A 12,845-nucleotide genomic window follows, 5' to 3' on the forward strand; every position below is an offset into this window, starting at 1 on the left:
TCTTGATGTCAGCTAGCCTGACTGGGGTAAGATGAAATATTAGAGTGGTTTTAATTTGCATTTCCCTAACTATTACTGATGTTGAACATCTTTTAAGATGTTTCATAGCCATCTTTACTTCTTCTTTTGAGAACTCTCTCTTCAGTTCCTTAGCCCATCTTTTAATTGGCTTACTTCTTGTCTTGATTCTCTTTTTTTTGAATTCGTTATATATTCTGGATATTAAACCTCTGTCAGATGTGTCGATTGTGAAGATTTTCAGCCATTCTGTGGGTTTTCTATTCGTTTCCCTGGTTCCCTCCTTTGATGTACAGAAGCTTTTTAGTTTAATGAGGTCTCATTTGTTAATTCTTGCCCCTTTTTCCTGAACAATTGATGGCAGGTTTACAAAATCCTTTCCTACACCAATATCTTGTAGGTTTTTCCCAATATTTTCTTCTAACAGTTTCAGATTTCAGGCTTTACACTGAGGTCTTTGAGCCATTTGGAATTGAATTTTGTGCAGGGCGAAAGATAGGGGTTTAGTTTCATTCTTCTACAGGTAGAGATCCACTTTTGCCAGCACCATTTGCTGAATATGCTGTCTTTCCTCCAGTGAATATTCTTGTCCCCTTTGTCAAATATCAAGTGGCTGCAATTACATGTACTCATATTTGGGTGTTTAATTTTGTTCCCTTGATCTATGGGTCTATTTTTGTGCCAGTACTATGTTTTTTTAATGACTATAGCTCTGTAGTAAAGCTTAAAATATGGTATAGTAATCCCCCTGGCATTACTCTTAATGCTCAGGTTTGTTTTGGTTATCTGAGGTCTTTTGTGCTTCCATATGAATCTTAGGATTTTTTTTTCCAATTCTGTGAAAAATGTCATGGGGTTTTAATTAGCATTGCATTGAATCTATAAATGACTTTTGGTACGATGGTCATTTTCACAATATTAATTCTTCCCATCCATGAGGATGGGAGGTCCTTCCATCTTCTGATGTCTTCCTCAATCTCTTTCTTTAAAGATTTAAAATATTCATTGTAGAGCTCTAAATGTCTTTGGTCAGGTTTATTCTGAGATATTTTATTTTTTATTTTCTGCTATTGTGAACGGGAGTGTTTCCATGTGCTCTTTCTCTGATTGCTTGTTATTGGTATATTGAAAGGCTATAGACTTTCATAAGTTAATTTTGTAACCTGCCGCTTTACTGAATGTGTTAAAAATTTCTAGGAGTTTTCTGGTGGAATTTTTGGTGTCTCTTAGATATAATATATCATCTGCAAAAAGGGTTCATTTGATCTTTTCCAATTATTACTCCTTTAATTTCCTGCTCTTATTGCTCTTGCAAGAGTTTCAAGCACTGTGTTAAAGAGAAGTGGAGATAGTGGACAGCCTTGTCTGGTTCCTGATTTCAGTGGAAATGCTTCCAGTTTTTGTCCATTCAGAATGATGTTGGCCGTGGGTTTGTTATATATGGCTTTAATTATGTTGAGGTATGTTCCCTCCAGTCCAATTCTCTCTAGAACTTTGAACATAAATGCATATTGAATTTTGTCAATGACCTTCTCTGCATCTATTGAGATGACCATGTTTTTCCTGTCTTTGAGCCCATTTATATGATTTATGATGTTTATTGACTTATGTATATTGAACCATCCCTGAATCTCTGGGATAAAGCTGACTTGATCATGGTGGATGATCTTTTTGATGTGTGTCTGTATGTGGTTTGCAAGTATCTTGCTGAGAATATTGGCATCTATGTTCATTAAGGATATGGGCCTATAGTTTTCTCTTTTGGTTGTATCTTTACATGGATTTGGTATTAGAGTGATGCTGGCTTCATAGAAGGAATTTGGAAATTCTCCCTCCATTTCTGTCTTTTTGAATAAATTAAGTAGTATTGGATGTAGATCTTCATTAAATGTCTGATAGAATTCTGCTGTAAGTTCATCTGGTCCTATGCTTTTTTTAGTCGGGAGGTTTTGTATTACTGTTTCAATTTCTTTTTGTGTTATGGGTCTGTTTAAGCTGTTAATCCTTCTTGGTTTAGTTTTGGTGGTTCCCATGTCTTTAGGTAATCGTCCATTTCTTTTAGGTTTTGAAATTTAGTAGCATATAGGTTTTTAAAGTAATCCCTTAAAATGTTCTGTATCTTTCTGGTGTCTATTGTGATGTTTCCCCTTTCATCTCTGATTTTGTTGATTTGGAGGTGCTCTTTCTTTCTTTTGGTTAACTGGGCTTGTGGTCTGTCAGTCTTGTTTATCTTTTCAAGGAACCAGCTCTTGGATTTGATGATTCTTTGTATTGTTTTCTTTGTTTCAATTTAATTTTTGCTGATTTTTATTTCTTCTTGTCTACTGGGTTTGGGTTTCATTTGTTGTTGGTTTTCTACTTTCTGAGGTTGAAATATTAAGTCATTTATTTGTGTTCCTTCTGATTTTTTCATGTAGGCACTTAGAGCTATAAACTTCCCTCTAAGGACTGCTTTCAGTGTGCTCCAGAGGTTTGTTGTGTTGTATTGTCCTTTTCATTTAATTCCAGGAACACTTTTATTTCTTTTTTAATTTCTCCTTGACCCATTCATCGTTCTGGAGTGTTTTGTTTTTAATCTCCATGTGTTCATGTAGTTACAAGGGTTTCTTCCGGTGTTGATTTTAAGCTTTATTTTATTGTCTGATAGATTGTATAGAATTATTTCAATCTTTTTGTATTTGTTGAGGTTTGTTTTGTGCCCCAGTACATGGTCGATATTGGAGAAGGTTCCATGGGCTGCTGAGTAGAAAGTATGTCCTTTGGTGCTAGTGTGGAATACTCGGTAGATGTCTGTTAAGTCCGTTTGATATATGGTATTGTTTAATTCAGGTGTCTCTCTGTTAACTCTCTGCCCAGTTGACCCATCTGATGGAGACAGTGGGGTATTGAAGTCCCCTACTTTTAATGAGTTGGGGTTAATCTGGGTCTTAAAGTCCTGTAGTACTGTTTTTATGAAGGTGGGTGCACCAGAATTTGGTGAATATGTGTTGATGATTGTAATATCTTCTTGATTTATTGTTCCTTTCATCAGAATGAAGCAGCCCTCTTTATCTCTCTGATTAGTTTTAGTTTAATGTCTATTTTGTCAGATATTAGAATTGTTATGCCTACTTTTTTCTTAGTACCATTTGTTATATATATTTTCTTCCATCCTTTCACTTTAAGATAGTGTCTGTCCTTGAAAGTGGGATGAGTTTCTTGCAGACAACAAAAAGACGGGTTTTGTTTCTTAATCCATTCATCTAATCTGTGTCTTTTGACTGGGGAGTTCAGTCCATTAATATTTAAAGTTATTAATGAAAGATGAGTACTGAATCCTGTCTTATTTCTGTTTACATTCTTGATATAGCTGTGCTTTTCCACAGTTTTAGCTTCACTGAATTTCTTTCCGCAACCTGTTGGGTATAGTCATTCCTTTCTTCAGCTCCTTGTATTGATTTCAGAACTCTTTGAAGGGCTGGTTTTGTGGACATGAGTTCCTTCAGCCTATTTATGTCATGGAAGATTTTTCTTTCCCCTTTGACTACAATAGACATTTTGGCTGGGTATAGTAATCTGGGTTGGCATCTGTGGTCATTTAAAACTGGAATACTTTGTTCCAGGCTCTTCTGGCTTTTGTAGTTTTCACTGAAAAGTCAGCTGTAATCCTAATGGGTTTTCCTTTATATGTGACTTGATATTTCTCTTTTGCAGCTTTCAGTATTGTCTCTTTGTTTTGTACGTTTCTTGTTTTTACTATGATGTGCTGTGGAGAGTTTCTTTTCTGGTCCTGTCTGTTTGGTGTTCTATATGGTTCTTTTATTTGTATGGGCATGTCTTTCTTTAATTTTGGGAAATTTTCTTCCATGATTCTGTTGAAGATCTGGTCCATGCCATTATCTTGGGATTCTTCTCCTTCGTGTACACCTATGATTCGTAAGCTTGGTCTTTTTATGGTGTCACACAATTCCTGCATTTTCCATTCTTGTGGCTTCTTAAAGTTTTTATAATCTTTGCTTGAGTGGTCTACTTTGTCCACTTTATCTTCCAGTCTCGATACTCTGTTTTCCATTTCATTCATCCTATTGGTGAGGCTTTCTCCTGTTGTTTCTAATTGGCTTACTGTGCATTTTACTTCCTTCTTCATTTCAGCCTGAGTATTCTTCAATACTTCTGTTTTCTGAATTCATTCAGAAGTTTATCCCTATCTTCCTTCAGTTCTTTGATTTCTTTGTTTGTGTTTTCTTTAAATTCACTGAATTCTTTTATCATGTTTATAATTGTTCTTTTGAGTTCCATATACTGCATTGTCTCTAGGGGGTTCTCATTGTTCTCCTCTAGAAGACTGTTGGTATTTGGTGGGGATATGTTTGGTTTTTTATGTTGTTATTTTTTCTCTGTGATTTTGACATGTGAATTTCTTTTGTAGTTTCTGATTCTTGTGTGAGACTCAAGCCTTCAAGTTTAGGTCTGCTTCTTTTTGTGAACTTTATGTGTCTTTGTGGTTTACTTTTTGGGCATGAAAAGCTGGTTCCTCTAACATTCTGGTTCTCTCCTTTGATTTTATATTGGAGTAGCCAGATTGCTTTTGTCTTCAGGAGTTCCCATAGAGGCCCAATTCAGATGAGGATCAGATGCTCTCAGGCTTTCTCCTAAGGTCTGGATCCCTCCAGGAAAGATTTTAGCCTCAGGAATTTGGGGGTTGGACTGGCCTGGGAGCTGGGCCCAGGAAAGATGCTGGTCTAGGGCAGCTGGAGGCCATGCCACCCAGAGATGCAAAGGAAGATGGGGGTGGAAAGCGGCCCCAAGGGCTCCTGGGGACTGCTATGTGGAGCTGGGTTGCTCTGGATGCAAAGGATCAGGAAGAGGAAAGGTCAGCCTCGGTCCAGGAAAGAGGCTCGCGGGTGGTGCAGGCCCAGGGAAGTAGAGGGAGTTGAGTGCAGGGTCGGCCCAGAGTGCTCCTGGGGATTGGAGAGGAACTGAGTTGGTGTGGATGCAAAGGATCAGGGAGCAGTGGTGGTTCCCCAGGTGTCTGGGGTGCCAAGACAAGGAATGGGACAGGACCCAGGCTAGGAGGAGAGACGGGCAGGGGAGATGGGAGGGTGAATGAGGCTGGGGGAGTCAAGGCATGGAGGGAATGTGGGATCGACTTACCCTGGAGAGAACGGCCTGAGGGTTGGAGAGAGGCCTGAGGGTCCTGCAGGCCCAGGGAAGCAGAGGGAGGTGAGGGTGGGGCCAGGCCCAGAAGGAACTGAGTTGGTCTGGATGGAAAGGATCAGGATGCAGTGGTGCCCAGGTGTCTGGGGCCCCAAGAGAAGGAATGGGACAGGACCCAGGCTAGGAGGTGAGCTTAAATTTATTTTTATTTTATGTGTATGAATGTTATGTGTGCATGTATATAAGTGCATCTGTGTTGTGCAATGCCTGTAAAGGACAGAGGAGGGAGTTGGATCCCCTAGAACTGGAGTTTTGGATGGTTGTTAGCCACTGGTGCTGGGAATCGAACCTGGATCTTTTGTAAGAACAGCCAATGCTGTTCACCGCTGAGCCATCTCTCCATCCCTGATTACTAGAGTTTTCATCTTTTGGTTATTGAACTATCTATTTGGTTATTGTGAGTAATTATCTAAGAACTTGGGTATGTGACTACCCACTTGGGACCTGCTTTCAGGTATTTTGAGTCTCAGCCTGGAAACTGGCCTGCTGTATCATCTGATACATCTATTTGTATTTGTTTGGAAATCCAACATACTATCTTCTGTAGTGACCTTACCACTTTCTAGTGCTTTTCCATTTTCCAGCAGTGTAGTGCTCCAGTTTCTCTACCTCTTCTCTAACCTCCAACATGCAATTTTTAAAAAATATAACCATTCTGCCCAGGCGTGGTGGCACATACATTTAATCGTAGCATTCAGGAGGTAGAGGCAGGCGGATCTCTGTGAGTTCAAGGCCAGTCTGGTTTTCATAGTGAGTTCCAGAAGAGCTGGGGCTAGAGGGAGACCCTGACTCAAAAAGACCAAAACTAACAAACAACCCCCCCACAAAAAACCCCCAAAACAAAAAAACCCAAACCAAAAAAAAAAACCATTCTAAAAAATATACAGTGATTCTGTATTATTTATTTTTTAGTGTTAGTGTAATTTTTATGTGCTGAGTGAACCATTTCATTTTGTAAAAATAGACTGAAACACAACATTTTTAGGATTGTGTTACTTTCTATTATAGCAGGTGGTGTATGTATTTTGAATGCAGTGCTAATCATTTGCCGTATCAGGGTTGATGTTTGAACCTAAATTAGGATCTTGGTTAAGAGTATGTAGAGTTTTCAGTAAGGCTATTTATAAATAGCCTGTATTTAGAGAGAGAGGGAAAATAATTACTTTCAAGCAGTAGAAATTGGATACTGTATTAGTTACATGTCTTGTTGCTGTGCCAAAATATCAGACAAAATCAGCTTAAGAAAGGGAGGTTTTATCTTGTCTCAAAGTTTGAGAATACAGCGCATCATGGTCGAGTCCTGGTGACAGGAGCTGGTCAAATTGTGCCCATAATCAAGAAGCAGGGAGGGACAAGTGCTGGTAATCAACCACTTTTTCCTTTTTCTTCAGTCCTGGATTCTTGCCCATGGAATAGTCCAAACTCATGTAGGGTGAGTCCTCCCATCCAATTAAGGGAATCTGGAAACTCCCTCACAGATATGCCCAGGGGGCATTGTTGCCTTGTGAGTCTAACACTCATCAAGTTGACAGTCGACATTAACCATCACAGATGCCCAAGACTTAGCAGTGTTAGTAGCATAAACCGCTTAGTTATTTCATAAGATCCTCTTTTGCTCAGCCTTTATTGATTACTTAATTGAACTTATATTAGTCTATTCTCTTCCCTTTTTGATTTTGGAGGCCCATGCTGGCCTGAAACTCAGTATATAACCCAGGGTTGACCTTCAACTCATGACTCTCCTGTCTTTACTTCCCAAGCACTGGAATTAGAGGTCTGTACCACCAAATCGCACTTTATTCATGGTTTTTTAAGTGACAAGTTTACTAGGCTATAATTTACCATCAAATTAATCTACCCTTAAGTCTGTAATTCATTGCTTTGTAGTAAATTGATTGAGTTGTGCAGTTGTTAGCAGTTCAGTTTAGAACATTTCTACCACCTCAACATTTCTGCATTCTTTTTATAAAACGTCTCTGTGTAAGGATGTATATGTTTGTGATTTTTGAGTGTGAGTGCCATGGAGAAGGGTGGAAGTCGGGGGAACCTCAGGTGTTGATCATTACCTTCTACCTTATTTGAGAAAGGATCTTCTGTTGTTTGCCCACTCTGTATGTCAGGCTAGCTGGCCCACAAGCTTCTGAGGATTCTCCTGTCTCCACTTCCTATCTTGCCATAGGAGTGCTGGGATTATAGATGCCTGCCACTATGTCAGCTTTATGCAGGTTCCAGAGATCTGAACTCTTGTCTCTCATGTTTGCATGGCAGGCACTGTACCCACTGATCTGTGTCTCCAGCCCATGAGCAGACCATTCTTGACTGTGAAACAGAGATTTATTAGCAAAACCTTAAATTAAAAAAAATTTTCATTTTATGTATATGTTTTGCCTGCATGCAAGTAAATGCACCACATATGCCACATATGTGCAGTGCCTACACAAGACAGAAGGGCGTTGGATCCCCTGAGACTGGAGTTAGAGATGGTTGTAGGCTACATGTGGGTGCTGGGAAACAAACATAGGTCCACTGAAAGAGCAGCCAGTGCTCTTAACCATCTTTCCAGCCTCTGTAGCAGACTTTTTTTTTTTTTTTTTTTTTTTTTTTTTAAATAACTGGGCTTTATTGCTTCTCTCGCTCTCTTTTTCTTTTTGTCTTTTTGAGACAGGGTCTCTCTGTAGCCACAGCTGGCCTGGAACTTGCTATGGAGATCAGGCTGATCTTGATCTCAGAGAGCCACCTGTCTCTGCCTGCTGAGTGTTGGGGTTAAAGGTGTGTGCCACTATGCCTGACATGCTTTTAAATGATTACAAGATGTCTTCTATTCACCAGACATGTACATTGCAGTGTAAATTTTTTTAGGAGTATGTACTGATATATATGAAGTGTGTTTGAATTTACACGATTAAGGAAGATCTTGCTGCATCAGAGAAAATTCTTTTATGTTTGTTTTTGGGTCCCAATTAAACATTTTTTCAGTTTGCCTTTGATGTTTGATCTTTTACAGCTTTTTGTTTTTAGTGAATCACAGTTGGAAAAGTTGGCAAGCTCTGTGAAGCCATTTGGATGATTCGCTGCATGTGCATGTCAAGATCATGAATTGGATAATAAATACAATTGTTGGCAAACTGGCATTTCACCTTTGTATCACCAGAGGGCACTCTTTTCTCGTTAGTGTATTTGTACTCTGAGCAATTATTGTTGTCTGAAAAATTTGAGTTCTATTGGTGGGACCTGGATGTAGATTATTTGATGAGTGATGATTTCTTTTTGTAAGTTTCAATTAATTTTTTTGTCCAGTGTTTTATCTAGTGTCATTGAAAAGGGCTCTACAAACAAGTCAGAATTAGATGCTTTAGGCTTAGCATATCTGCCACTTAATGTGTCTTCAGTTTTGTCTCCCTCTCACTCTTTAATGTCACTATTGCTCTGTTCGTATTGAGGTTTCAGATCGGGTGGAGCGGCGGCTTCAGGAAATAGAGCGAGAGATGCGCACAGAGAGAGAGCTGGTGGAGAGACGTCAGGATCAATTGGGGCTCATGTCCTTGAAGCTTCAGGAGGTTTGTAAGAAGTACTTTACTGGGATGCAGATCTTGACTTTGGATTGTTAGTTTGTCATTCCAAAAATCATTTATTTTCTGAGCTGGGATGTAGCTCAGTCAGTAGAGTGCTGACATGCCATGAGGTCCAGGGTTCACTGCCCAGCACCACGAAAAACTGGATGTGGTAGTGCTCACCTATATTCCAACACTCAGGAGGTGGAGAATCAGAAGTGGTGCTAATTCCTTTGTTGTTGCACATGACATTTAATCCAACCCACATACGAAGTACAGCATATTGATTATAGTTCAGAGTATGGAATCAGGCATACTATGGTTCGTATTTGTTGTTTGTGTGGCTTTAGCAAGTTTCTTTAACTGTGCTCAATTCTGTCAGTTCTAGTTTCCTCTGTAGACAATGGGAATAATAATCTCTACTTAATCATATTGGTGAGAGCAGAAATGAGCCCATGCCAGTAGAGCACTTTATAGTACCTGGCATGTGATCACCAAATGTTAACCAAAAGAGTAACTATTCTAATGGATTATTTTGGGCATGGACCAGACACCAGGGAGCCATCAAACTTGGCTGATTTTATAAATAAAGTTTTATTGGAGCCCAGCCATTCCTGTTCATTTCAGTATCATTGGATGCTTCTGTGACACAGCAGCAGATCTGAGCAGTGAAGGACAGTGTCCTGTTCACAGTCCTGGCAGTCTGCTCTCAAGGCAGTTTGCCTGTCTGTGACTTAGCTTGTCATCAAACCAAGTGAAAACCAGAATGGTGCCCTTTAGATAGGCACTCGTTTTTATTTTGACATTTCAGATTTATGATAATGTTATAATGTTGGGCAAAGAATTTCTGTATAATCTTTTTCTTGGATCTCCTCAATATAATTTTTATCAGACTTTTATCAGTTTTCTAATATAGCCAAAATGTGTAGTTTATTTGGAAATATTTTTTAGAAGGTTGTAGGAATAATGTTTTTACCATTTTATTTTTGTTATGCATATTCACTTAGAAATCAGTGACTTTCTAGGCCAGGTTCAGGTAAGTGAAGGGCCTTTATAAATAGTTTATATTGTTAAGACCCAAGGTATGCTGCAGACACAATCTGAAGTAGAATAGGAAATAACATCTTTCTAAAGCAGGCTTAGAAACTAATCCAGTAATAGAGGATGTTTCCTTTCTTTGGCTGCAGGGTTGGGTCATCCTTGGTTGCTGGGTCACGATTCACAGATATAGCCAAAAGACTAGGGTACAGAGTACTCAGAACAAAACCAGCTAGTCCACCCAGTGCCTCCAAACAGGCTTTGCAGTTCAAATCACCTGTACTCAAATGTAAACTTAGAACTTTGGTAAGACCATTCCCTTTCCAAAATAGCATTATTGCCATTGGTAAGCTCATCAGTCTTCAATCCTGCCTATGTCACATGCATAACTCACCAAAGAGACTTGCCTGTTACGTACTGAAACCAACATTAAACCTAATATATGTTGATACGTGTCCAAGTAAATTCCATTCTGATTTTAGAAGTTGGTTAATTTTTCTGGGTATGATGCTGAAATTTAAGTTTGCTTTCATAGTACCTGGTTTATGATTGTTTGTTTGGCCTGATTCTGTCTCCAAAAACTGCTGCTTCCTGCAGTTCCCCTACTGGGGCTGACTACAGCTTGTGCTCCTTTCGCCTGGGCTCCATCCTTAATGTGAATATTTTTATATTTAATTTACCCTCTATATTTTCTTCTGTTGTCACAGGGTAGTGATCAAAATGAGACTGTTAGGATCAGTACAATATTATGACTTAGCCTATAGATTTTATGCAAATTTTGCTAGTATTATTCTTTTCTGGTACACGGTGAATATCCAGGTTCACACAGTGTTTATTTCTACAACACTTCTCTAGCTTTTATCCTTCATGACTTTATAGATCCCAGCCATTTATTTTACAGAACGCCTTTGATTTTAAGTTTATTGGTGTTCTTGGCAGGAAACCCAGAGAACTAGTGTGCTGTTCCCAGAGTGCCGCATCAGAGGTCATGCTGCAGTGGAAGCCGAGCACTTGAGTGTAGGTGGGCTGGCCGTCAGGCCTCTCCATTGCACACTCACTGATGGTTTGCTTTTTGAATTGTTTGTTTTATGAACAGATAAAAACCCTGCTTTTAAATTCATGTTATACCCTCTAGTTTGGGTACGTGTTGTTGATTTTTATCTGAAACAGTTATTACTGTAAGTCATGCCAATTGGTGATTTTCAAAAAGGCCATCATTATCTCCTGTGCATGTGGTAATGTCTGGCAAGGAAGAGCATTGCCTTTATCTGTCATCTCTTTCTCAGTCTCTGTCTCTGTCTCTTTCTGTCTATCTTAGTGAAGATTCTTATTACATTGATTATATTTCATTCCTACCATTAAAAAGTAATTTGTTGAAATTCTTATTCTATTTTGTTTAATAAATCTATACTTACAAAAATGAGAAAAATAAGAAAAGCAAAGAATTGAAACAAATTGGAATTTTTCTCAGTTATGTTTTTTCCTGAAAGTTTTAAAAACATATATGCTTGTAGATCGTTGATCTTTTATCAATTGACAACTTTTTTCCAATACCAGTTGACTGTACAAAATTAGGGAAAAAAAAAAGACTACAATGGAATTACAATGTAAGCTGAAAGAAAAATTTGCTTTGATTTCAAAAATTCTGTTTTTCTCCATTTTGGCAAATGAGGCTGCCTATATTACTTAAGAGGATACTTTGTTGAATAATTAGATAGAATGTGTGGGTGGGTTTTTTAAAAATCTTGATTTTGGGGGCTGGAGAGATGGCTCAGAGGTTAAGAGCACTGAATGCTCTTGCAGAGGACCCGGGTTCAATTCCCAGCACCCACATGGCAGCTACGAACCGTCTTTAACTCCAGCTTGAGGGGAATCCGAAACCCTCTTCTGACCTCTGCAACATTGCCTGACACAGGTATGCTCACTTACATGCAGGCAATACACGCATACACATAAAATAAAAATAATAAATTAAAAAAAAAATCTTGATTTTTATACATTTGTTTTGAAAGCCAGTTGTGTCTGGTGAGTGTAAGAATAGTACCGCAGTGACAGTTGTTCTTTTTGCAGGAGTAAATTAGAGAAGTTTTCCATACTTATTTTCTTCTCTTTGCAGAATGCACAAAATTACAGAGAGAGGGGAGAGGAAGATTGCTTCCCACCCGCCTCTCCAGAAGCCAGAGCTTGGGTATTTGCATTGTGATTGCCGATTTGACTAAAAGCTCATGAGCTGGGGTTTGGATCCATCTCTGATAGTACAGTAGAGTTCCCTGTTGATAAGAAATGTTTAATTTCATATTTTGTCATTTTAATATAAGCAGTGACCTATACATTTTAAAAGGTACTTCTGGATTATAAACAGTGCAGTGGAAAAGATTAATTTAGGCTTTTTCCTGCTCACAAGTTAAATGGCTTAGACTGTTCTGGAAAGGTCATGTTTAAGGAAAAAAACCTTTCTTTTTCATATCAAAAAATACTTATGAAAATTCCTTTATTGTATGCTATTAGTCACTGTGTGTGTTGTGTCTTCTTTGGTAAGAAGCTGAATTCATAGGCAGGTACATGGGCTGGACTTTGTCCATTGTATTCTTCTGAATCTTTAAAGTGTATATTTCAAAGAGTGAAAATTATGAGTCTTAAAAGTTGTTAAGAAATTAGAATTCATGAAAAAAGATCCCAGGAGTTGGAGGTTTCCGCTGACACCTGATGCTTCTCAATGGGCAGGTGTAGTCCTCAGGTCTAGGGAGTTTTCTCTTTCCATTTAATGAAGATCAGTGTTAACCACTAGAAACAGATCGAAGGAAAGCAAATCTCCTTTTCTTTAGAGTTCTGAAGGAAGTGTTTACTCTGTTTCTGTTGCCTTTTCCCTGGTATGAAGCAAAGGTCCACCAGCACTGCGGATTCCACTTCCTGCTTCAGCACAGCCTCTCAGACTGTGGGAGCACAGCAACGCCGGCCTTTCTTAGCGAGGCTCTTCAGTGACTTTAGATCACTGCATTGTGCTTTAAACAGCCGTGTCTTACTGTCTCAAACATCTCTTTG

The 12,845-nt window shown here is 38.8% G+C and overlaps 1 protein-coding gene across 7 annotated transcripts in view; it reads left to right on the plus strand.

Annotated features, from left to right (window-relative positions):
- Cep128 (centrosomal protein 128) overlaps positions 1–12,845 on the plus strand; it is a 466,611-nt gene that overhangs the window by 77,853 nt on the left and 375,913 nt on the right. For 6 of the 7 annotated variants that reach the window (XM_029562537.1, XM_029562536.1, XM_029562539.1 and 3 more), the window contains one exon: positions 8,655–8,771. The exons of the other annotated variant lie outside the window; for it this stretch is intronic. In XM_029562537.1, the coding sequence (XP_029418397.1) occupies positions 8,655–8,771 (117 nt within the window). The remainder of the gene's footprint in view (positions 1–8,654; positions 8,772–12,845) is intronic. 7 annotated transcript variants of the gene reach the window in all.

Source organism: Nannospalax galili, unplaced genomic scaffold (assembly GCF_000622305.1).
Source record: "Nannospalax galili isolate Female #2095 unplaced genomic scaffold, S.galili_v1.0 scaffold795, whole genome shotgun sequence".
NCBI classification, from domain to species: Eukaryota; Metazoa; Chordata; class Mammalia; order Rodentia; family Spalacidae; genus Nannospalax; species Nannospalax galili.